Genomic DNA, 25537 nt, shown 5'->3' with positions numbered 1-25537 from the left:
TTTCTCAAAATTGCATCTGATCATTCTTCATGTTTTTGCTTTATGAAATTCTTGTAATCTTTTATTGAAATACACAAGAGGCAATATACATCATACTTATAAAAAATGGGTTTGTCTTCCTTGGCTTTGAAAGTGAGAAGTTTGAGGCTGCGGTCTAGATTGGCTGTTGATAACTAGTGTGACCAATGCCTTCATTTCCTGCCATTTATAAATTGGGGCTAAGATTCAGTATTCTTGGACTCTTCATCTTCATATTTCAGAGTGACACTAAGAAACTAAATGAAAGAGAATACATGGAAGTGTTTTGGAGAGTTACTTGGCCATTTCACAAGGCCCTTTATGATCCAGAGAGAAGGAATTCAATACGAGAAAAAGCTGCTATTCTACTTGGAGTATCGTTAATGTTTTTCTTACCCTGAAGCCTTGATCCATTCCCTTATACTTTTCCCTCTTTAGTCCTCTCTGGTGTTCTGGAGCCTTATTCCTCTTTGATAGGACAATTTTTAAATATTTGAAGGCCGTTACGCTTTGTGAGATTTTCATTTAAAGTTCTTGTGTCTTCAACTGCTGAGCTGGCACTCCACAACTACTAAGCCCATGCACCCTGGAGCCCAAATTCCCAGCAGGAGAAGCCACCGCAATGAGAAGCCCACCCACCGCAGCAAAGAGTAGCCCCCACTCGCAGCAACTAGAGAAAAGCCCATGCGCAGCAATGAAGACCCAATGCAGCCAATAAATAAATAAATAAATAAATAAATAAATAAAATTAAAAAGTTCACACTGACTTTTAAAAAAAAGTCTACAACAATCTCTTAAAAAAATAAAGTTCTTGTGTCTTAAGAAGATCATAAATCACAAATAATGATATTAAACTTGCATCTGAGACATAATAAATGCTGCTTTGCAATGACAAGAACTGATCTCTGGTTTAAATACATATATCTACTAGTTTTAACAGCAATATCTTGGACATATAAAATGACCAAGAGGTAGAGGATTTTTTTTCAGACATTATTTCGAAAATCTTACAGTAATTAAATCCATTTTGTAGAGTGAGAAGATGGGAACACTGGAATCAGAGAGATATGGATTTAATTCATGGCTTCTCCAGCTGAATGGCCTTGGCAGTTATTTACCTTCCTAAGCCTTATTCCCTTATCTCAGAAATGGAGAAAACAGTACCTATATCTCAGAGTTTTAGTGAGGATGAAAGAACATGTAAGCAAAAACCGTAACACAAATATGGTGAAATACTCAACAGTGAGTAAACGGAGTGAACAACATCAATATATGTCAACATGGGTGGACGATCAAAATCAAAAGTTAGAGAGAAAACAGTGAGAAACAGAATGAGACAGATTGCACAATAACATTTAGATAAGTATACTCTTGTGCTCACATAAAACAATACGCCATTGTTCATGAAAGGCGGATCGAAAAACTCACACTAAATACAGTGTGAAGGAGGAAGTGCCTTTGGGATGGTGAAAAGGATCTTAGATGGGAAATGAAAGAAAGTGAAATAAAAGGAAGAACGTTGGACATGGATCAGTCATGACAATTGTTCTGATTTTGTGAACCTCAGGTCCAAGAGGAAAGGAGAAGAAAAATAATATTCAGCACAAAGCCGGCCACATAGCAGAAGCTCAATACAAGTGGCTATTTTTATTACTGGAGTGAGGTCTTACTCAGCAGGGGTTTATTTGCATCTATTTGACCAGTATTACTGAGCTTACCAAGACTTACAGAGACAAGCGTTGAGCCAATGGAGTCAAAAGACCAGAAAGAAACTACGACAAGTAAAGAATGGACAGAATATATTTTCATGATAGAGAATACGTAATACATACTCATAACAGCTATTATTTACTGAGTGCTTACCATGTGCTAGGCATTAATTAATTAATTAAGTAATCCAACCAACATGTACTTATTGAATGTTTATTGTGTGTGAGACACTGTTCTAGACGTTGGAAATACAGCAGGAAGACAACAACTACAACGACAACAACAGACCCGGCTCTTTTGGAGTTTATATTCCAGTGAGGAGAGGGAGGAGGGAATGATCAGTAAAATAGACAGTATGTTAAATGGTGGTATAAGGCCCATGGAGGAAACAACACAGCAGGGAAGGGAATGACAAGATGGAGTGGGGATGATGAGATTGCTTTGTTAAGTAGGAAGGTCAGGGAAGGCTTCTCTGAGGGACACTGTTCCAAAGTCATTTCGTGTATTATCTCTTTTAATCTTCTTCTGTGAAGAATTTGCTTTTCTAAACCAGGACTGCTGTTTCTCAGATGAGTAAACGGGGGCCCAGAATCTGTCCGCGCATTTTCTAAGGTTTGATCGCTGGCTAAGTGATAGAGACAGAGTTAGGGTTTGAGCCACCCAACTCTGGAGCTGTCTCCGTATATATTATCTCTCATATAGGGAGATGGAAGGGGTCCTGGGGGATTGGCCAGAATGCGGAGCAGGAATGTGGTTTGGTAAAGCATTGAATGAACAGTCTCACTGTATCCATTTTGTATTTTTGAGAAATTAAAATAAACATCTTTTGTTTTGGTGGGAAAAAAAACTTCAGAATGTAAAACTGGGCAAAATCTTCTGGGCTGGTGGGTGTAACCGGAGGTTACAAAGGATATGTCAGATATTTCCATTAAGAAATCATGATTTAGTCCAAGTCTTAATTTATTGCTACAGGATCAGGAACTTCAAAATTGTCAATGACTTGCCCAACCTCATACGGCTTGTTTGTTGCAGAACCAGGGTGGAAAACTGAGCTCGAAAGACTAGCCAACCAGCACAACCACAACAGCTGGGCTGGGCCGGGCCACCCAAGCCTTGGTGCTTTACTCTGAACAGCTGGACCCGCCAAGCCTTCTCGGTCTTAGGGCTCCTTCTTCAAACTGCAGAGAAGCTCAGATAGGTGAGAGTAGACAACGGAGTCACAGGAGACCCATTTACAGAAGAGAAGGGGGGAGTATAATTAGGCAAAGAGAAGTGAGAGGAGGCACAGATGAAGAAAATAAGGGGAGGAATCAGCTAAGAATAGGCAAGGTGAACTTCATGCTGTTTCCAACCCTGCAAGGAGGAGGCGGGAGGGAAGATGACACAGGGACAAAAAGAGTTCCTCTATCTCAGTAATCTTAATTATAGCCCTATAGGATAGGTATGAAGAGTGTTTCACACATGGGCAAACTGAAGCTCAGAAAAGCTACTTTACTTCCTCAAGGTCACATGGCAGGCAAGAGAGGCTCCTGATGATTTCAGATTTTGTTCTTTCCTTGCATCTCTTCCTTCCCTTATTTGTTTTCATCGTTTCTTCCCTCCAGCCTCTTTTTATTCGTACAAATTTTTAGTAGGAAAAAAGCTTTACCGTTTTTCCTGAAATAGTTATCAAGTATCCAATGAGAGAGCATGTGGTTACCATGAGGTCAGACCTCCCCTCTTTGCCTCCAGAAACGTATTTCACAGCAGCTCTCCTTTCTTTGTGGAACTTGTAACAGCCGCAATGTTACATTTTGTTTGGGTGATCATTTGCTTAACGTTTGTCCACCACGTAACTGTAGGCTTCCTAACGGCAGGGACCAGCCTGGAGTGTGCCCCCAGCGTTTGGCACAAAGCCTAGCACTCAGGTTTTCTGTAAATATTTGCTGAGCGAATGTTCTTGTGGTTTCTCTCAGCTCTCTTCTGAAAATTAGACGGACAGTAACCTCTAGCTCATAATTATGTTAATAGATACTGTATAACAGGTCAGGCCGGTATTTACAGGTAGCACACAGGTAAACGAACACACACAGGAATACACATGACTGCACAAACAGCCCCCGGCAGGTGCCCTCAGGAGGAAACGCACGCCGTCCGAGCGAGCCGAACCAACCTAGTTAAACACGCCTGCGCCGGGCTCCGCCGGCCTCCGCAGCGTGGGAGGACAACCGGCAGCCGCGCCACTGGAGTCCCGGGCCCCCGGGGACGCGTGGGCTGGCCGCGGGCGCCGGGGGCGGTGGCGGAGTGGGCGGTGAGCTGCGCCGTGATTGGTCCGCGGGGGCCGGCGGGGGGCGGGGCTGGCGGCGGGGGCGGACGCTCGAAGAGAAGGGGGTGTGCGCGGCTGCGGCGGCGGCGGTGGCTGCGGCGGCAGTAGTTTCAGTATAAACAAGGCACCCGACTGGTTGGACGGAATTTTTTGCGCGCTTTTGCTTCCTCTCCTTTGGTTGCGTTGGTGGGCACGCGGAAAACAGCCGGGAAGCCGAGGACCGCGGGTCCATCTGCAGGTGGGTTGTTCCCTGGTCAGCAGTTCTCACGGGAGAAACCGGAGCCCGGCAGCGGGAACGCGCCACCCTGCTACGCGCTGCGCTCTCCCAGGCGGCCCGGGAGCCGCGCGCGGAGCAGTCCGGATCTCTGACTGCGCCCCGGCTGCCGGTGCCCCTGGAGGCGGCGGGAGATTCTGGCCAGCGAGCGCTCGCTGGTGCAGAGCGTCGCGCAAAAGCGGGGGAAGTGGGGAGTCTTCCTGCCTGGCCGCTGAGGGCGTCTGGGGCCGCCCCGGGAGCGGACACGGTGCCAGCAGGTGCGGGCCCCAGCCACTGGGGCCCGGACGGGGACAGGCTTGGGTTTTGCTTTGCTTCTCTCGCCCCGATCCCGCAGCCAGGCCTTCTGTCTCGAGATCTTGGTAGTTTTTGAGGATTTGTCTGAGTTCTAGTCGCTTTCATCCTTTCTTCAACCTTTCTTCCCTTCCTGTGCACAGCTCGGTTGTTTCCTTCTACTTCTTGGCTAGTTTTCGTGAGTGTATAGGGGGGTGGGTGGGCAGGTGGGGGTCCTGCTTATTTTTGGTGACGGAGCCTTATAATCTAAGGTCTGACTCTCAGGAAGAGACAAGGGAACAGAGGTCACGTGCTCGCCACTGACGAGGTGATATTCTTTCCTTTCTCCGTTCAGCTGGTAACTTGGGACACAACGTGTCGCCTTGCTCTTGCCTGAGCTCAGGTGAGTCGTCTCGGGTCACCTGGCCGGGCGATAATAACGTGAACTGTGTGTACCTGGGGGCCTCCCGGGCTGCTAGCGGGGGGAAGCTCCTCTCTCTAGGGGAACCGTGGAAACAACTTCAGTGCTGTACAAGCGGAACAGGGCGGAACAGGGGGGCTGGAGTGAAAGTGTGTGTGTCTGTCTGCGAACCACTAGAGTATTGATTCCCACCTCACCCCAACCTGATCCGCGCAGCTCAGGCGAAAGCAGCGTAGCTAGGTCCTCTGACAGTGCGGAGGGCGGCACAAGTGTAGTAAACCGCAGGAGGGGATCTCTAGGGAGCCACTTTCTCTTCTGAATGTAGATGTGTCCGTCTTCGCCGACGAATTCGGTGGGTATAGTGTGTATGGATGAATATGCACAGAAATTTGTGTATGTGTGTTTGGGCAGAAGGCGTCTCCAAGGAGTTCTTCGTCAGCAGCACCATGTGACGATGGCCAGGGACCGCTGGTGTGCGTAGATCTATATTTAGCCCTGGATGATCTCTAATGGCCGAGAGAGGGTCTCTGAACTGAGTGCATAAAGGGGAAGAGTTCAGGGATCAGGGTTTTGCACTCTTGAATAATGTCTGGTACAGTCAGACTCAGATGGGGTGAATAATTTTTCTTTCCTCCCGAAAACAGTAGCTAGAGCTTGGCATGTGATAGCTGTGTCTTAGTTTAAAACATGGACCATGGTGATAAGCCTGTGCTAAGAAACAAGGAGGTTACAGTTAACCAGAGTATATGCCTGATTGGAGATTTGGAAGGAAAACAACTAGTCAGGTGAGGTTTAGAGCAAATGTAGAATTGACTTCTAAAAGGAAAGAAAAATTCTTGGCTGTCGAGATTTTCATAGCAGATTAAAGAGTGTGGCAGCTTGTTAGGTCCTATCATTAATGTTTAGTTTATGGGGGGGGGCAATTGTTGGGCCAAGGAGGACCTAAGGCACTTGACAGAAGTCAGGGTTCACAAGGGGTGCTCTGTTATGCCTTTCAAGCAGGTTTTCTGGCAAAGTGGAGAAGATCGGCTACTGATTAGCAAGTATCTTGTTGGCATTCTTCCAGGACATGTGGGTCAATCCTTTGTTTTCCTAGAGGTGGCAATATTTCTGGCTACTAAGTGTAGTACTTTTCAGTGGTCTAATGGAGTGTTAACTTCTTAGAATTGATTTCTCCCCTGGTACATTTTCAGTCTTGCTCCATTTTATATGCTCCACTAGACATTTAATCTGATTCCTGAGATCATTCTGTCTTTTGGAACAGAAAATCACCATAAACTATTTATATTTACTGTTTTTTTTTAAATTTAATTTATTCTTAGGCATATATTGTTAAGTATTTTAATTTTTTATTATTTATCATAATAATTCACATTTCTTATATTATTACTAACATTACATTCTTACAGTCTAACTACTGGCCAATAAACTACAATAGACCAAAAAAAAAAAAAAATCAATTGAATAACACCTATCTAGGAAAAAGTAAGAAAATTGAAGGGGCAAAGCTAGGTGACTGTTTATGTTGGTAAGTTACCTAATATGGCACCGGAAGTGGCGGGATCAACTTTATCAATCTCCAGAGGTGGCCTGGAAGAATTAGACTTTGGAGGAGCATTTGGATGACCCCAAAGAGAGTACCTGCTTGGACAGGAGATGAGAAAATTAGGGTATCCTCCCTTACTTGGGAGAAGAATCTGGAATCCCTGAAGCAGGGACTTAGAATCTTGATTCTGGTGCCACAAATAATAAATGGAAAAACCATTATAACATTTTGTAAGGTCTTCAAGAGACAAATTGTACTGTTGAAAATACTGCTTAAGATTGATGGGATTTTTGTCTTTAGTGGTTGAATTCAGGTGTTACCCCCCCTTTAGTTGTCCTTTTTGGTTTTCCAGTTAAATCTATAAAAATTAGATTTGTGCAATGCTTGATTATCCTAGGATGACAGATGTAGCCTGGAGCTGTGGGCAGATTTCTGCCTTGGGAATAGAGCCTAAGGGTTCTAATCAATCTGGAGCCCTAACAAGTCACTTACTCTCTCCCTATACCTGCAGGATCTGTGAAATTGACAAGGTGTTGAACTAGATGATTTATGAGTCTCTTTTAGCTCTGTGTTAACTGATTTATCTTGCTGTACTATCACCTCGTTCATTTGCACCCTTTATTAGCTGTGGAACAATGAAGGCTGAAGAATGGTCTGCAGTTAGATGTTCAGCTACTTGGTGTGTGGAAATGAAGAGAGGAGAGTGAAATTTCTTCTTATTGGTGAAAATTATGTAGAGATTTATTATCTGCTTGAGCTGTTTTTTGCTCTTGTTTTTCTCCTACAAGTGTATTTAAAAATGCTATTTTCAAGAAGTTTGAGTCAGGAAAATTTTTTGGACTTTTAAAGTCAGTGTTACTATTTTGTCATTTTAAAACCAGTCTTTTGGGCTTCCCTGGTGGCACAGTGGTTGGGAGTCCGCCTGCCGATGCAGGAGACACGGGTTCATGCCCCGGTTCGGGAAGATCCCACATGCCGCGGAGCAGCTGGGCCCGTGAGCCATGGCTGTTGAGCCTGCCCGTCCGGAGCGTGTGCTCCGCAACGGGAGAGGCCACAACAGTGAGAGGCCCACATACCGCAAAACAAAACAAAACAAAACAAAACAAACCAGTCTTTTGACCAATCATTTTTTTCTCAGGTTTGTGTGTTTATTATTTCATTTCAAGGTACATTTATATCCGGAAGTCATTCAATTGATTCAAATTTTATTAGGAAGCCCTGGTATGAAAATGAGTTTAACACAGGGAGAGTACAAATTAGTCTTGTAAGAAAGGAAAGCACTTTATAGAATGCTAGTATCCTTCTACTTATCTAAAAGGGAAGAATGGAGGGGGGTGTGGGATAAGGGTAATTTTTCAAGAACTTGCAGCCAAAAAAATAAAATTCTCCCGGTAACCATGTTCCACAATAAATTGTAAATAGAAAATTCTACTTGTTTACTGAATGTCCTCACTAAGTATGCTGAGGTAAACGGGGTTTAGAAACATAAACCCTTTTAGTAAAGGATGCTCCCCATTTGATATTCTATAATTTGGCTTGAGCTCTATCATGTATAAATGATTCAACTACTTATATCTGTGCTGTTCAAGGTAATGGCCAGTGCTGTTCAGTAAATAGCCACATGGGGATATATGAACTTAAGTTTAACTAAATTAAAAAACGAAAATTGTCCTAGCCCCATTTAAGTGTTCAATAATAGCTACGTGTGGTGAATGGCTGCTGTATTGAACAGAAGAGGAACATTTCCAATATTCCAGAAAGTTCTTTTTTGACAGCACTTAATTAGATAATGGTGATTCTGATTTTCCAGAAGACCACTTTTATTCCTCTGGGAAAATGACAATTAATTCTCATCATAGACAGGCACCCAAGACATAAGGAAATAAGACTGGCTTTATATGTTTTCAACTGTATATCATGAGCAATGCCACTTTCCAAAGTTCAATAATATTCCACGATCCCAAACACCAATTTCTCAAATTTTTCCCCCAGAACTCTAATTATCCTTTGACTTTTCTAAACCAGCACCTACTGTTACTGCTAGAAAGCACTAATCCTTTCAAAGACAAGGCACGTGGAGCCATCTACTGTTAAGCTCAGGAACTGCATGGCAGTTGTAGATTAAAAACGTTGCAGGAAGAATGTCAACATGTGCTGTGATCAGTTCGTACAAAAAAAAATTAGTAAAGATTTATCTCATAGAAAAGTTTTAAATGATTCTTCAGGCCCATTTCTAGTTGCCACGTACTGAATTGTTGTTTTGTGTCTTAATAAACTGCTGACAAGATATTCCCAAGACAAAAGATGACAAATTTTAGCTTTGTTTTTCTTCCAGGGAAACCAAAGATGGTAATTATTTGAGTCAGAATCCCTTTCATCCATTAATTAGGAATTAGTGAAGAAAAATTTAAGTAGCATCTAGGACAAATCAAGCAAAATGCACATTCATTTTTTAATGTGGAATCCTATAATAAATCAGGAAATACCACCATTTCATCACTGTAGAGAGAAATAGGACCTTCTTTCCTCAAAAATACTGATTATTTCCCCTTGACTGTGAAATCTACAAAGCATTTGGGGCTCAGTTCCAAAGAATGTACTTATCTGGGAGTTACTTACTTTTTGTTCACATGCCAAAGAAGTGAGTTGATTCTGAGTCGTCTACTCTGTTTTGTTTGTAATCGCAACACAATACCTCTTTTTTCAAGGAGGTTTGCAGAGGTGTTGCATTTCTAGTGTCCAGAGATGCTGCTAGAAAGAAATGAGAAGATAATCTTTGAGACTTTTTTCAAGCTCAAAATAAGCATGTTTTATACAGTGTGGGAGACTTGACTTTTACTTTCCCCAACTTGAATCCATAGTTAGAGAAACACTCTCTGAGCTGACAGTCAGCACTTGTATTCTGAGATCCAGCCGTGCCAAAAGTAAAAGTACTTGAGATCCCAGCTGGAGTAAAGTTGAAATATGTGAACTCTTTCTCATTCCGATCTCTGGAGCCTTAAATGAAAAAAGGAAGAGGCTGCATCTCACCAAAGTGCAAAGTTCCTTTGGAATTTAGATGGGAATTTGGGAACCAGTCATTGCCGGATCTTAAATTAAGCCTCTCCTCCCTAAACAAATATGCTTTCAAAGTTCAACTGTGATAGGGAGGGCTTCCTCTACCTCGTTTGGACACATGCCCAGCATCTGAACAGAAGCGAAAGGATAGCAATCAATATAAAGACATTGGATTTATTAAATATTTCACTGAGGTGCTCTATGATGAAATAGGGGCTGAAATAACCCCTTTTTTTCCTTGGACTCCTACCTTTGCTATCTCATTCTCCTGAGTGTAAAGGAAATGCTGACTTGACATCCTGGCAGAGATTTACCAAACACCTAAAGCAGATGTTGAAGGATGGCTTTTGATTTAGTTCCCACACCCATCTTTTCCTGGCCCTCTTCCAATTTGAATTGTCACCTGAAACCACCTTAGACTGATACACCTGCCTCCTCATAAATAACCGTGTGCAAAAGCAGTCACTAATTCAAACACAGTCTGTTGTTTCGAAAAAGGCAGCTTTTCATCTGGTGCTTTAGTTGGTTTGAAACCATTAGGCATGCCTTTCAAATCCATTCATCCCTTAAATCACCTAGAGCTTGCTTCCTTGCTGCTGGATCAATGTCATGCTGAACTTTTGCAGGGTCCTTGGAAGGACATGATATATCTTTGTGACTGAATTAGCTGCCCCCGTAAGATATCTTGTCTGTCAACCAACTTTTCAGCTTCCCAAATTAAATTTAAGAAAGAACATTCATCTTGTATACGTGTGTTGGATATCTTTTACTTCCCCTTGGGAAGTTTTCCAGAAGAACCACCAAAATCTGTTTCCCATTGTCTCATTGCCTCCCCCTTATCCCAAAGTGCTCCCTCAATGTCTGTGGGGGGGAGCTATTTAAATATCTCTACGCAAAAAAAAATCTCTATGCAAACCGAAAGAACTGTCTTTTTCATTCTCTTTAACGCCATTGGATCAGTACTACTAGAAAATATTTACATGTATTGGTTGATTTCTAAGGAGCCAGTCTTCAATGTGTTAAACCAAGGTTCCCTTCAGAACCACTATGTTCTCCTTCTTTGAGGAAGTAGATAAATACGATCCAGGTTCTGTACAGGCCAGCACATGTGCTTCCTAATCTGGGGCCTGAACTCCCTGAAAGTATATACAAACCTGTTGGTCGATTTCTCTGGGGGCAGTGTGTGGAGAAGTTTGTGATCTTCCTAAAAAGTTAAGAGCTACTGGCCAAACAATACATTCTGAGTTTCCAGCAACTGGCTTACAAATGAAATTTTGCAAGGTGAGAGTTGCTTGTGAGATTAACCTGTCCTCTGTCTTACCTTACTGGTAGTGATTTGAATAGAGTCAGCAGCTTTTTCAAGCGTCTCATATAAATCTCACCTTTTCCAAAGGAGTTAGCTACTTTGAAGTTTGACTTAACAGCAAATTAAGGCCAGTACTGAATGCTGTCACATATTCTCATTTTGGAAATAGTCAGTTTTTCCTAAACCAGAGTTTTGGTCAGCAGGTCCCCATAGCAGGTACATTGGGTTGGGCAAAATTTGTGCTAAAGAAGGATGGCAGACAGTGGAGAAGTTGGTGTTGAGATTATGTTGGAAAGGGTAGAGAAGAGTAAATTGAGAGTTTACAGAACCCGACAGGCAGAAAATAGTAATTGTGAGAGCTGTAAAGAGAAGGTTTGCTGCAGATAAGAAGTCAGAGCTACGTTGAGATTAAAGAAAATAAATGGAAGCTGTGGGGTAGGAACCGCCTTACACTTATCCCTTCTTCCACCGGGGAAGCTTTAGCAAATGGTTCCTGGAGTTAATAGCATCCGGGGCTAAATGCTTCTCTGGGTTCTCATGTGCAGCACTTGGATATTCTATGAATTTGTTTTCTTAAACAAGAACCAAGCCAATATTTAATATTCTGAACTTCACTTTCTTTTATTTCAGAACTGAAGCAGGTAGAACTAAAGTCTTGGATGTCAAATTTGAGTAATGCTGAACAAACAGTGGTTCTTGATGTGGGTAATAAGAAGAAAGGTACTTGAGAGGAAAAAAATCTACTATGTTTATCTGCTTAGGTGCTTAAAAATCCACTTCACAAGCAGTACTTTCTGTGCCATTCTGCTGACCTTTCCCCTCGTTTATCAAATGCATCTATTACACAAGGCAGTTGATCTTTCTGGAAAATGGTTAGACTGGCCATTTGCTAGAGATTGTCCAGAAATTAGTTACATGTACCATGATCCATGATCTCTCTTTTGGTCATTTGTATCATCAGATCTTTTTTACTGGAAATCTGTAAAGTATGTACAAGCAAGTATTACTGTATATCGTTGAATCTAAGATGGCATCCATTGTAAGATGCTCTTTTATTTTATATATTGCTAAAAAAAAGACTGTCAGTTAAACAGATTTTCCTATCACTCAACTATTTATGTGCATCCCAATTTCAAAGAAAATAAAATATGAAGAAGTGTATATTAGAATTTCTGAAGTCTCTGTCTAGATAGGACTATGCTTTGATTGCAAAGGTCAGTAGCTTAAATACTTTTGTTGATAGTGTTGCTTTTTAATAAGAGTAATTAATGATGTTCGTACATCTTTGGGGCAAGGATTTATGTAGAACATGTAAAACATGTATATTTTTCTAATAGCATGCAATTTGGGACAGACTGACAGGCTTTTCATTTTATGGTTAAACATTAAAAGTTCAAAGAAGACCATTTGCAGTATAACATGATGTAGTGTAATAAATTTTGAACCTGGAATCTGAAGACCAGGTTTGAAACCCTGCCTGTTTGTCCCTTATCCGATGTGTAACCCCAGCTGAGTAATGAAGTTTTTCTGAACCTGTGCTTATGCAGTCAAACAGAGTAAGGATCCCTGCCAAACAAGGTAGATATAATATCCAAAAAGGTGTTTGTAGGCAGTAAACCTTACATAGACGGGAGCTGCTGACATTCTCAGAGCCTTGCATACCGTGCATCTAGGCATTTCTCAGGGGAGCAGCCTTGAGCAAGAATCAGAGAAGTAAAGGGCTGTGGACTGTGGAGACCTTTTCTAGCACACAGGATCCCATAGTATAAGGATGCACACTGAGGAAGGTGGAGGCCTAAGGAGTTGACAGTATATGGCAAGGTGGGAAAATAGGACCATTGTGCATGTAAGTAAGGGGCTGGGTCTCTTGGAGTGACTTAAATCTCAGCCATTGGTTGTTGCTCTATGTAAGTTCAACAGTCAAGTTCGTTTGTGGTCAATCAGCTGATTGGCAACAGAACTTTGGGCTAATTAGAAGGCAGAAAACAACCTATGATAGATTCTCTTCTTAAATTTGATTTTTAAGTATAATAAACTATAACCACAATTAACTTGTCTCGGTTTGGTGTCCATTACTATTTGTAGTATTTTCTTTTGGTGCCTGGTTGGAGGGTTTTTTTTGTTGTTGTTGATATTTTGTGCCTCCTCAAAGAAATCCTGTGACACATTTCCAAGGAACAATACAAAGCCTTTTGCCATTGCTCTAAAAATGCTCTAACTTCGCTATAAAGAAAATTGGTAGTTTTGTTATCATCTAGAATTTCGGAAGGAGTGAGCAAAATTGGAAATAATTTTCCAGATGAAAAACATACCTGGGATCAGGGGCTGAGTAAGTGACTTTCCGAAGTTTTCACAGCTCTTAAGCCCTAGATTAGGGCTTCGTTAAATCTGGGTCCTTGTCCAGATCTGAGTCCTTGTCCACTTTATGGGAGTAAATAATTATAAGTACAAATATTTGGTGGCTTTTGGTGCTGATTCTTTGAAAGGGAACTCTGAGTGACTTGTGACTATTTTGTGGCTAGTGCCTCCTGTCAGTCAACCAAAGGCAACAGGGGTGCAAGATTCAGAGGAGTACCGTGGGGCTCACGTGGTGCTTTAGCCACGTGGCTGTGTGGTCCTAGCCTGGTCACTTCACCTCACTGCCCAGGGTCTCAGTTTGCAAATTGATGGACAGAGGAGAGTGGACCTGATTGTCATGACGCTTGGGCCTTGGCCTCTTCTGTGACTGTTTTGCAGTCATTTCTAATCCCTTAGCACACATTCCCCACCTGGTTACAGGCTTTGCATCCTCACTCTTCATCCGGCCTTTTGGCAACCACTTTGGATTGATTGCCGTTAGGAAGTGAAATGAAATCTATTTTCCATCTTGGGCCATTTGATTTCTATGGTCCTTTTGAACTTTTAACATTTTCTGATTTTTCTGAAATTCCCAAATCCTGGCCAACCTTCTCCCCAAAGCACTTAATATTAGGACGGTTTCCGTAGTCATGAGTAAGTGGAGAAATCAAGGAAAATTCATGGTTCTTGGCAGAAAAAAAAAAAGAAAAACAACTTCAAGGGCATGAATAGAGTGAGTTCCACTTGTCATCCTAGATACCAAGGATATTGTGTAGTTTTAACCATCTAACACTTTTTTTTAAGCCAGAGGCAGGAAAACCACATCCAGAGGGAAGGTTCCTTCCAGGCTGGAAGAAGTAATTTTCAGGTGCTTCTCATCTCAGGTTCTGGCGTCCCAGTTTAGGACATTTTGAGTTTCTCAGGGCAAAGGTAGACAGGCTCTTGTTTTTCTTCCCACCAGGGACAACCCATTTGCAAAGATGATATTGCACATGAAACATACTCATAGAAAACTGGCAATTTGAAGAGGATAGAAATATACTTTGTCTGTTGCCTGATAAAATGTTACCATTGAGTTATTCATCTAACCATGATTCCTATGTGTGAGGTCTTACCAACTGAGTGGGGAGCATTTGTGTTAACATTTACATCCTCAGTTCCTGCTCCTTTGGCCATTATGACCATGTCCTTCCCAAGCGAGAGGGATGGCGATGATGACTCTGGTAGTGACAATTCTCCCCAGACAGAGTGATTCTCAGTTCTCACTTTCTTCCCATTTGTAGCTATTTTTTGAAGTATAGTTGGTTTACAATGTTGTGTTAGTTTCAGGTGTACAGCAAAATGTTTCGGTTATACATATATCTATTCTTTTTTGGATTCTTTTCCATTATAGGTTATTAGAAGATAGTGTATATAGTTCCCTGTGCTATAGAGCAGGTCCTTGTTGTTTATCTATTTTATATATAGTAGTGTGCATCTGTTAATCCCAAATTCCTAATTTATCGCCCCCACCTCCGCTGCCACTTTCCCCGTTGGTAAACCCAAAGCATTGTTTTCTACGTCTGTGAGTCTGTTTCTGTTTTGTAAATAAATTCAATTGTATCATTTTTTTAAGGTTCCACATATCAGTGATATCATATGATGTTTGTCTTTCCTTCTCTGTGCTGGATCCTTTTATGTTCTCCCTCAGCATTGGTTTGTGGATGGGACAGGGCACAAAATACTGAAGCTTTTTTTTTTTTCTATTTCTCTTTCCTTATGCTTCTTTCCCTAAATGCCACTTTCACCTGCCAAGTCGCCTTATAATGGACGTTGTTTTTTCCCAGCACTCCACCCCTGGCCACCCCCTGCCCAGGCATGCGCACACATTGTGATGCTGTGGCCCCCATTAGTGGGAACCGGAACAGATGCACTTGGAGTAATGGATGTGCCTCCTCAGACAGGCCCCACGCCCCTCCCCCTTTCAGATGCAGATATCTTTCAGCATCTTGAAAAGAAGGATTAGCCCAGGTTGTGTCCTCCTGCAGCTTCTGCACACCCTGTCCCCGTCAGTCCAAGCCCTGGAGTTTGGCTTCCCCTCACTGTTTGCCTCTGAAGCCCCCACTCTCTGCAGCTTCTGAATTCTCTCCATTGTCCCAGACATGCTGCCAGAAACTGGAGTCTGTTTTTGGGGCCGGGAGCTCTGTCCCTAGGAATCCAAGTAATAACTTAATAGCCTTTGGCCTCTACCAAGCATCCTCTGACAAGGGCTTTGTGAGTTGCAGAGCACACAGATGAAGGCAGTGCCCCTTGTTCCCAAAATCAGGTGTTTTCTTAGCCTGTGTGTTTACTGAGAATTGAGGCTTTATAGAGCTCTCCACCCCAAAAGAATTTGACACAAAGGAGTAAAAATCAATAGCATCCAATCTTCCAGAGAAAGCTGGGGAGTCAGCATTAAATCTCTTGATATATGTGTGCATCTATAAACACACACACACACACACACACACGCATACTTCAGTTCTACGCCTCTTTTACAATTTCATTTTTTCAACTTCTGTTTTGGTTATCTCCTCATATGCCCAGTGCTAGTCTGGTATTTTTTTTTTTTTTGCTGTACGTGGGCCTCTCACCGTTGTGGCCTCTTCTGTTGCGGAGCACAGGCTCTGGACGCGCAGGCTCAGCGGCCATGGCCCACGGGCCCAGCCGTTCCATGGCATGTGGGATCTTCCCGGACCGGGGCACAAACCCGTGTCCCCTGCATCGGCAGGCGGACTCTCAACCACTGCGCCACCAGGGAAGCCCCCATAGTCTGGTATTTCATAAGTGTTATGTAATTCTTCCCATCCAACTTTCAAGGCCTACACATTTCCACCTTAGGATAATACTTGATTCAGGGGATTAAAGCAACTTAAAGCTCAGTTCCCCTCCCTGACTTCATAACCGAATGTGAAGGAATGATATCTAAACACGGCAGCCAGAGACTTGAATTTAAGTACAGATTGGAGCCTTTGATCCAAGTGTTTTATGGTTTATTGGATGACATTGGTACTCAAAAATATACATACATGTGTTATTCAAAGAGCAATTTGCTTCTTGATGGGTTCTCAGATTGTATCAGAACCTAACCTATTTTAAAAATTGCCTGTTTCCTCGTGATTATGAAAGCCTAATGCCTATTAAAGTTTACTTTCACTTTGCATATTACTGACACTGTTTTCTCCTTTTTTATTCATTTTAGGAAAGCATGCCTCAAACTCCTCCCTTTTCAGCAATGTTTGACAGCAGTGGTTACAACCGAAACCTCTATCAGTCTGCAGAGGACAGCTGTGGAGGGTTGTATTACCATGACAACAACCTCCTCTCCGGATCTCTGGAAGCACTCATCCAGCACTTAGTACCTAATGTGGATTACTATCCGGATGTAGGTATCCATGTGCCCCTGAAACACGTCCTCGGTATCCAGCAGAATTTACAATAGAATAGACAGGGACCCTAGATGCTTCAGAATTCTATCTGGATTACTAAGAATTTTTCGAATAAGAAATTGCATATTGATTATTGAGTGCTTTGAGATCAGATTGAACCTGGATATGATATGTCTGTGTATCAGTTTTCCTTTCAGGGTTAGTATCACATTATAGTCAGTCAGAGACCATCTAAATGAAATACGTGTAAGGTTTGACTCATGCATATACCTTGGTCCTTAAATAGAAATGCCAGAGAACATTAGATGCTCCTAGAATGGTTAGTGCCTTTTTGTTTTCCAAAACTATGCTGAGAAAAGTGAAGTTACACAGGGAAACTTCACAGAAAAGAGAACAGGAGTTACATTCAAGATGCAATTCTTTATAGATTCGACATCAGATGACAGGTTCGCTTGTTTATGTTTTACTTTGATAACTGACATTTGTATGGATAATCCTTTCTCATTTAAGGCATTCGTTTACACTTTCTCAGTCTTTACAGCAATTCCAAGAGGCTAGAGAGGAAGAAATTGAAATTCAGAATGTTGAGGAATTTGCACATGGTCTCACTCCCAGCATCAACATTCAAACCGAGGTTTTCTATTTCTGGGGCATGTGATGTTTCTTCCCCCTTCCCTTGTGCTACGGCTGCCCCTGTTATGCAACAGCTGCTTGTTGATAAAGATTTCATGAACATATCCAGACAGTAGATTCGAATGTTTTTATAAATATAATAATGACCTTGGTGTGCAGAGGGTAGTTTGTGCTTGCCACTGTAGTTCACCATAATGTTTCTTACTGAGTTACCTCTGTGTGTGTGTGGTTTGTTACGTAGCATTTTCAAATATGTTGCCACACAGGGAAAACTTCTAATCAAAGGAAAAGGCATCCCTTGTTCAGCCCTGTAAGTGTTTATGAGCTACAAAAGGCACCTAAGGGGGAGAAAAACCCATGGAATTTTTCTTCTTATTGGGAGTATGAAACTATTATAACAAATAAGCTTTACTTCATTACTGGCTTCTGGGAAGACATTGTGGTTAAAGAAAAGTATATAATATGATATTATGTTTTATCAAATTGCTTAGCCTTTGAGCAAGTAAATAGATTACTTGAAAGCCTCTCTTTGAATGTTCTGACACAAGCACACAAATGCTCCAGTGTGTCATACTGGACCCACTGGAGATTTCTTGAGCTGATGTGGGTTGGGTGATTTTTTTGGTTTCCATTGAGTTACCATAATATTTGGACACAGAACAAGATTCTTTACGGGTGGTATATTTAAGTTAGATTGATCTCCCTGGGCTGAATTTCATTCTTTACTAGACTGTTATATGTCCTGGTATCCTGGCTCCCAGAGGATGGATGTAAAAATGTACTGTGAATAATTTAGTAGCTAAACTTACCCTGTACTTCTGTTATTTTTAGTATGGTTTAAGGGAAAATATATATCACAAAGTAAAGGAGAAATCCATCTTAGGTTGTTTTCCTACTAGTAAGCATCACTTTTGAAACTGTAGCATTTTAACTTTGCTAAAGAGAACTTAGTGATATGTATATTATATGTATATAGTGATATGTATATTATATGTATAATATATAGGAAAGATACTAGTTTCAGAGAGAATATGACCATGATGACTTTTTTTTTCTCTTGCCACAGAGAACGTACATATTTACCTTCCTACTGAGTTCTCGGTTATTTATGCATCCGTATGAGCTAATGGCCAAAGTTTGCCACTTATGTGTTGAGCACCAGAGACTAAGTGATCCTAGTGGTGATAAGGTAATGATACCTTATTTGAACTTAATGTTTTTTTCCATTAAGTTTGGTAGCTTTATGGCTTAGATTTTGTGAAGTTGGTTTCCTTCAGTAACCATAGCTTCTCCCCAGGCTGAGGTCCATAAATGGTACCATGGCTATGCAGAGGGAATTGGAAAGGTATAAAGAACAAATATAAATCTAGAGCCATGGAAGATCCCTCCGTCCTGCCTTAAGTTGGTAGCACTTGACATTGACTGGGGAAAGGGGGACAAGAGTCTTCTTTAACCCCAAAGACTTTGCACTAGAAGTTTACCATTAACCCTGTTTGTACTGATTTATTTGATAGATATCACTGAATTTGATTTGCTTTTTCTCCCTAGAATCAGATAAGAAAAATTGCACCCAAAATTCTTCAACTCCTGACAGAATGGACAGAAACATTTCCTTATGATTTTCGGGATGAAAGAATGATGAGAAACTTAAAAGATCTGGCTCACCGAATAGCCAGTGGCGAGGAGGTTGGTAACCTGAATTTAGTACAATTACTCGAATTTCCAGGCAGGGTCTTGGTGAGAAGTGGTGCTAAATTATGCATCGGCATCTCTACTGTTTCTTTTCTGTTGTTGCCTTTGGGAAAGTCCTCTCCATTGCATACTGGTCTGTTTGGTGTGTCAAAGGGGGATGATTATACAATCCCACTTCAAAGGGATGTGATCTAGAGTTTTATGTGAGTAACTTGGGGGTATGTTCATGTCAACTCAAGCACAGGATTCATGATGCAAATGTGTTTTCATTTTATTTTATTTATAACTTTCTTCCTTCCAAAAAGTTTTGACCTAGCAAGTTAGATTATAAATATCACATTAGGAAATATAAACACTAATACATGTAAAATAACATTTATATATTAACAGGTAATAAGTAATATATTAATAAATCAGAAATAGAGAGTTTGTATCATGGAAGGGAGAAAACAAATGTGCTAATACTGAGAATCAGTAGAGTAGGACAAGATTGCTGTATTTTAACTGTAAGCTCCAGGTAAAAGGGAAATACAGTTGGTTATGTAATTTTCACTGTCAGAAAAGCAAAAGCATAGTAATCCTTCAAAGCATTAAATTAAGTGAAATTTGTAAAAACTTTCCTGCAAGAACTTTGTGAATGAGATCATGGATACTGCTCTGTATAGTGTTTATAACAAATGTTCCTTGATAAAAACTGAGGCCATAAGATTAATATATAAATTAGCAAAGGTAATTCTTTAGGAGTGGAGAAGACAAAGAAAAAAGGATCCAAGTCTTGTGCCTGGAAGTTGATTCAAGGCTTAGCACCTAGACTTAGGTGGAGATGGAAAGTAAGTCTGCTAGATAATCTTTCATAAATATCACTTCCCTCAATTGAGCTACCTAGCTGTGACAAATTCAAGGTTTTCCTCTTTGAAGCAGGCCTGGAAGGCTGTTACTCTGTTTTGAGGCTTGTTGGGCAAGGATATCTTTGTTTCTGTACTTAGGCACAGATACAGTGTTAGAAAAAGGTAGATGAAGCATTTGGCAAAGGCTGTGATGTCTTGTTTCATTCATCTTAAAATGCATTTTCCCATTATGAATAACCTACCTGGAGAAATCATTCTTACAGTGCTGTGCTGTCAAGATCATGGAACAAGACACCTATCTAGTCTGTCTACTTCTGGTGAAAACATTTTAATACTGTTTCCCCTAACTTTAAAAAAAATCAGACAAATTATATAAGATTAGCACTTGAAAAATATGCACTTGCTTCCCACATTATGTTTTCATGAAAATGGAATTAACCCTTTTACACTTCCCCTATGACATTATATTGAAACTGGTGCTCAAGAGAGCCATTACTTCTGCAAGCCTGAATGAGTGGTTCCCTGAGTCCTTCTGCAAGTTATGAGTATTCTTATCATTTTGCTAGTTTGCGTGTAACAGGTTCTAGCAAGGTATTGGTAGGTCCGTCACTCACAAAGGCAAAAGTTAAGCATCACAGTTTTGTAGTAAATCTTTTCTTAGAGGGGAAGCTGTTGTGTTGCTTGGCAGGGTCAATGCTGGCTCTGTGACCTAAGTTTATGGCAAGCTGCTCAAAAGATTAGTGGCATCATAAGGGCTTTTCCTTGTGTGGAGGCTGAGCTCTGAGTCAGGCAGTGCTTCACTTCAGTTAAGTTCTGTTTCAGTACTTAACTTGATGTGGCAGTCAGCTTCCCTTCCTTCTGTTGCCTTTTTAAAAGGTAGAAATGACGACTTGTTTTTCCCAAAAGGAACACCTTAAAAATCTTTTTCAGATACAATGCCAAATGGATGGCTTTCTGTCCTTCTTGTCATGGGAGTCCATGAGGGGGGGGGTCACTTCTATCTGTGTTGGCCAGATTGGTTCCGATCTCTTTTTAACAGGATCAAGCCACTCAAGAATTGGATGGAACCAAGCATGGGGACCAAATAGCCTTGTGCCTGGGCTTCTTATCAGCCATCCTGTGTTAATAACAAATCCTTGATAAACCTGAGATCTTCAGACAGTTTTGAGTGTGAAAAGAGATGAGAAGATAAGCCTAGGGCTTGAGTGGAGAGATGTCACCTGCCATGATCAGGTTGGGTTTTCCAGTGAGATTGTATTCCTTTAGTCACTTCTAGACAGTATTCAGAATCAGGTCCACGTTTGGCAGTGGTTGATTTGAGTGCTTTGGCAAGTCCCCTAAAGTCTCTGCTCCTTCATTTCTACATCATAGAGGTAACCTCCCTGTAGTAATGTCCCTTTCAGCCCTAAAGTTTTGTGGTGGATGCTCTTTTCCTCAGTTCTGTGCTTGGAAGGCCACTTATCTGCCATGTGCTTAAGTGTCTTTCCTTGCAGACACCTTCCCTGGCCTCCCCAGCCATGGTCATCCCCCATTCTTGGCTTTCACCATGCTTTCCTTCAGAGCACTCTGGGATTAGTAATTACTTTCTTTATGACTTGTTTTTCCCGACTGTGCTCCTTTTGTTCAGATAGCATCCTTAACTCCTAGCCCAGTATCTGGCAGTTAATAGGCACTCAGGAGTGTTTGAATAAATGAATGAATGAACGAATGAGTGAACAAACTAATTGGTTACTGGAATAGGAAAAGAATATTTCCCTCCACTGAAAAGTTATCTCCCTCCATGGGAAGGAGTGTGCACTTGGGTTGGGACTTGCTGCTTCTTGCCTGGGACTTTAGGGATTTTCTTTGGCAGTCAGTGGATCCAGGTGTGCCCTCTATATAATTTAGTTGAGTTCTGAATCTGCTAGGACAGTTCCACATAGTATGGCTTAATATGTTTCCCCCTCCCTAAGGATTTGCCCAAAATGAAGAGGTTTATTAGGACTTAACAGCAAGAAACCCGAAATGAAACTGATGATTCAATTACATGACAAATGACTGTAGTGGGTACAATGAAATTTTCTCTTCTGTACGGGGCCTGTCTTTATTCTGTCTTTATTTGCCAGGTAATTACTGTCACTGGCATTTGAAGTTATAAAAAAGAATAAGTACATATTTGGCAATCCATGATTCAGTAAAAAAGCATGCTTAACGACACGAACCTTTGGTTTCTCGAATGGAATCAAATGGCAGCCGCAAACTTTTTAAAGAGGTCACACACATATTCCCTCTCTCTCTGTCTCTCTCTCTCACACACACACACACACACTCACTTTCTTTGTTATTTGAATAGCTTTTCCCCTATACCCTATTGCATACATGTTCTCATATTTTGCTGCATTTTGCTCACTAGCTGAATCCTCCACTATACATTACTCTACCTCTTTCCCTAAAAAGCATTTTTTTAAGTGTAGAATAAGAGTCTTTCACCAGATATGCTTTGCTGCATGTCAGAATCACCCAGGGAGCATTTATTTTGACATTTGGGACAGAAGACTGAAGAAACCATTTTAAGTTCATCGATTTTTATGTAACTCAAGATTATGAATGTAGAAGGAGCAAGGGAAATAGGGATGCAGGTTTTATTTTATTTTTATTAATTTATTTTTATTGAGGTACAATTGATATGTAACATTCTATTAGTTTTAGGTACACAGCATAATGATTCAGTATTTGTGTATATTGCAAAATGATCACCACAATAAGTCTAGTTAACAGGTCACCTTACATAATTAACAACATTTTTTTCTTGTGATGAGAACTTTTAAGATCTACTCTCTCAGCAACTTTCAAATATTCAATACAATGTTATTAACTATAGTCACCATCTTGTACATTTCATCTCCATGACTTACTTATTTTATACCTGGAAGTTTCTACCTTTTGACCCTCCTCACCCATTTTCCTCACCCCCAGCGAGGGATTTAAAATAGCCCTCAATTTGGCCTTAACTGCTTCGAATTCCAAAGAAAGAGGCATTTTCTTTGAGTGACAACCATATTACCAAATAGATACCATCTTCTAAACTGATAACCTTAATGCTGTGTGGAAGATAGGTTCTTTGAAGGCTCAATTTTTTAAACACTTAGGTATTTCATTAGTGACTTCAGGGTGGTCTGTGAATGTAGAAGGGAAAAAGGTCATCTAATGGACCAGTTTAAAGAACTCAGGAATATACACCAGACAAGTAGAGAAGAAGAAAAGAAAGAAGGTTGTGTGTGCCTTTTTGCCTTGACTATATGAGAATTGATCATTTCCTCCTGTTTTTAATTTTCCTTGGCTTAAGTATGCAAATATCGATTTATTTAAAGTTTTATAATATGCTCTGGTAAACCAAATTACTTCTGTAAAAAAAAGATGGTTCTTAGACTTGTAGGTAAGATGCCATTTAATTTTCAGATAATTAATCTCAGAAAATGATACTGTGGTACCTTTTTAAAAGGAGCTGATTAGTTAGTAAAGCATGGACTAGAGCTTTCATCTGTAAATTCACTAGGACTGTCCTCCTTTGGAGCTGTTAACCTAAGGACCACGTTAACATTGAAGCAGCCTGTGTGCCTTTCTTTGATAACAGGCGTCACAGTTTACCCAGAAGGATAAGTGTTAGTTTGGCAATTTTTGCCTGAAAAAGGAAGAATAAAAGAATACCCTAACTTACACATGTAACTCTACCTTAGGAATTGGTTGTTTGTGGAGCTCTTTCTTGGACTTAACAACTATTTTAAAAGTCAAGAGGTTGACATTTATCTATAATACACACATTGCTTTAAAACCAATTTCTCTTAAGTATTGTGGTGGTAGCATGATGTAGTAACAAACAAGGTGTCACCTGGTAGTAGCATTATGGGTAGAATTGCCATGTGGAAGAGTTCGGTGGTGAACCTTAGCACTGACTCATGAATGCAGAAGAAATGGACATGAACCAACTGGAACTCAGATACCAAAAAGGAATATCCACTGCTTTTTTTCGGTGATAACTCATGTTATATGTGGAAGTCAGGAAGGTGGTTGGGGGCTGAGTGGGAAGTGATGGTGTATTTCTGTTAAGTAGCTGTCTGTACCCTTAGACTAATGAGATTGGGAATGCTAGAAGGAGACAAATCTAGAAGGGGACCCTAAAGAAAAAGAATTAGGAAAAGGATGCTCTGACTTGAGATCAACACATTTTAGCCTAATAAAAGAAAACCAGTACATTCCTATGCCAGCCCAGAGAATATTAGTTATATGTGGTTCTTATTATATTGGATTCCCTCAGTAGCTCATCTAAATCATCCTTGTAGTGTTTTCATGACCCAACTTGAATTGTATTCTCAAGAGCAGCCTGAGAAAAGAACTAAGTCTTACAAGTCTGAAAAGACACCTTATGTGTATGTGTCTCTTTTAAACTATTAGAGTGAAGCTGAATCCTCTAACTGCCCTCAACCAAAGTGGTTGTCCAACGTGAAGGTAAAAGCATTGAAGTACAGAGTCTCTGAGTTTGCGTAGTGGTGAAAATAGACAAGCAGTGCAAGGAGGTAATCCTTTGCTTGTTTCCTGGCAGACATATAGGAAGAATGTCCAGCAGATGATCCAGTGTCTAATCCGCAAACTTGCCGCGCTCAGCCAGTATGAGGAAGTCCTGGCAAAAATCAGCTCCACGTCAACAGATCGGCTCACAGTTCTCAAGACCAAGCCACAGTCCATACAAAGGGACATTATTACTGTCTGCAGTGACCCTTACACGTTGGCCCAGCAGCTGACTCACATAGAGCTGGTAAGGCCATTGTCATCCTTGTCCTTTATAACCCACACTTGATTTGCTTTGACAACCAGACAGTGTGTTCGTCAGCAGTAATGTCAAGGGAGAGGTTAGAATAATCCAAATGGGAAATAATCTATGAAATAGCTGGAACGTGTTTTGTTTAGACATTTGAATATGACTATTTCTGATATGTTGGGAGTTCACTTTAAAATAAATACTAAGCAAGATTGAAGAGCGAAGAGTTTATTGACCTTCGTCATGTTCCCCCTCTAGTTAATTTTTCCATAACTCGCTCAGTCTTTTACTCTCTAGTGTAGCACTGACCCAAGCAGAAAACTGCCTCTGCTCAGACCTTGAAGATGATGACAATTTTGAGGGTTAAACGGCTTATTTCACAAGCTACATTAAAAGATGAGGGTAGTGTTAAAAGTCAGTAGACAGAACGGAAAGACCATTTCTTCTCCTTTTGTTTAATACTGTTGACCTGCTGGGTTTGTGTTTCAGGAGAGGCTCAATTATATTGGCCCAGAAGAATTTGTTCAGGCATTTGTGCAGAAGGACCCTTTGGACAATGACAAGGTAATTGGTCTACCCAGAGGTCAGCCCTGAAATTGGCAGTTGAATTCTTTAGTCTATGATAGTGGGTATAAGAGACAGAAATTGGAACAATTTTGTTTTAGGTTTTAAAAAAAAGTTTTTTGTTTTTCATTAGCCATATCTGATTCATTGCATTTTTTTCTTGAGCCTGGTCTCTAAGTGCCTTCACAATATTCTTACCCTGACACCAACTTTTAACCTCTCTTCCTCCTTATTGGGAAATTTAATAAGCGAGTAGGTGCGGGCATTTGTGGTGGTGAAGGTAGGAGATAAAAGGGTAATGGTTTTAGCAGATTAAGCCAGAAGGAAAATACAAAAGGATGCTCTGCTCATGAT

General features: G+C 40.9%; 1 protein-coding gene across 3 annotated transcripts in view; it reads left to right on the top strand.

The window, feature by feature from the left end:
* The window catches only part of RASGEF1B (RasGEF domain family member 1B), a 144574-nt gene that overhangs the window by 106241 nt on the left and 12796 nt on the right, over positions 1 to 25537 (top strand). Inside the window, exons 1-6 of one of the 3 annotated variants that reach the window (XM_060093252.1) lie at positions 16471 to 16647; positions 18351 to 18473; positions 18833 to 18970; positions 19293 to 19295; positions 24404 to 24616; positions 25109 to 25183. In XM_060093252.1, coding sequence (XP_059949235.1) covers positions 16471 to 16647; positions 18351 to 18473; positions 18833 to 18970; positions 19293 to 19295; positions 24404 to 24616; positions 25109 to 25183 — 729 coding nt within the window. Of the gene's footprint in view, positions 1 to 16464; positions 16648 to 18350; positions 18474 to 18832; positions 18971 to 19292; positions 19296 to 24403; positions 24617 to 25108; positions 25184 to 25537 lie in introns of those variants that run through there. The other 2 variants (XM_060093242.1, XM_060093262.1) reach the window with 2 other exon arrangements.

Source organism: Mesoplodon densirostris, chromosome 1 (assembly GCF_025265405.1).
Source record: "Mesoplodon densirostris isolate mMesDen1 chromosome 1, mMesDen1 primary haplotype, whole genome shotgun sequence".
NCBI classification, from domain to species: domain Eukaryota; kingdom Metazoa; phylum Chordata; class Mammalia; order Artiodactyla; family Ziphiidae; genus Mesoplodon; species Mesoplodon densirostris.
The sequence above is the reverse complement of the archived record's forward strand: the minus strand, read 5'-3'. Positions and strand labels throughout refer to the sequence as shown.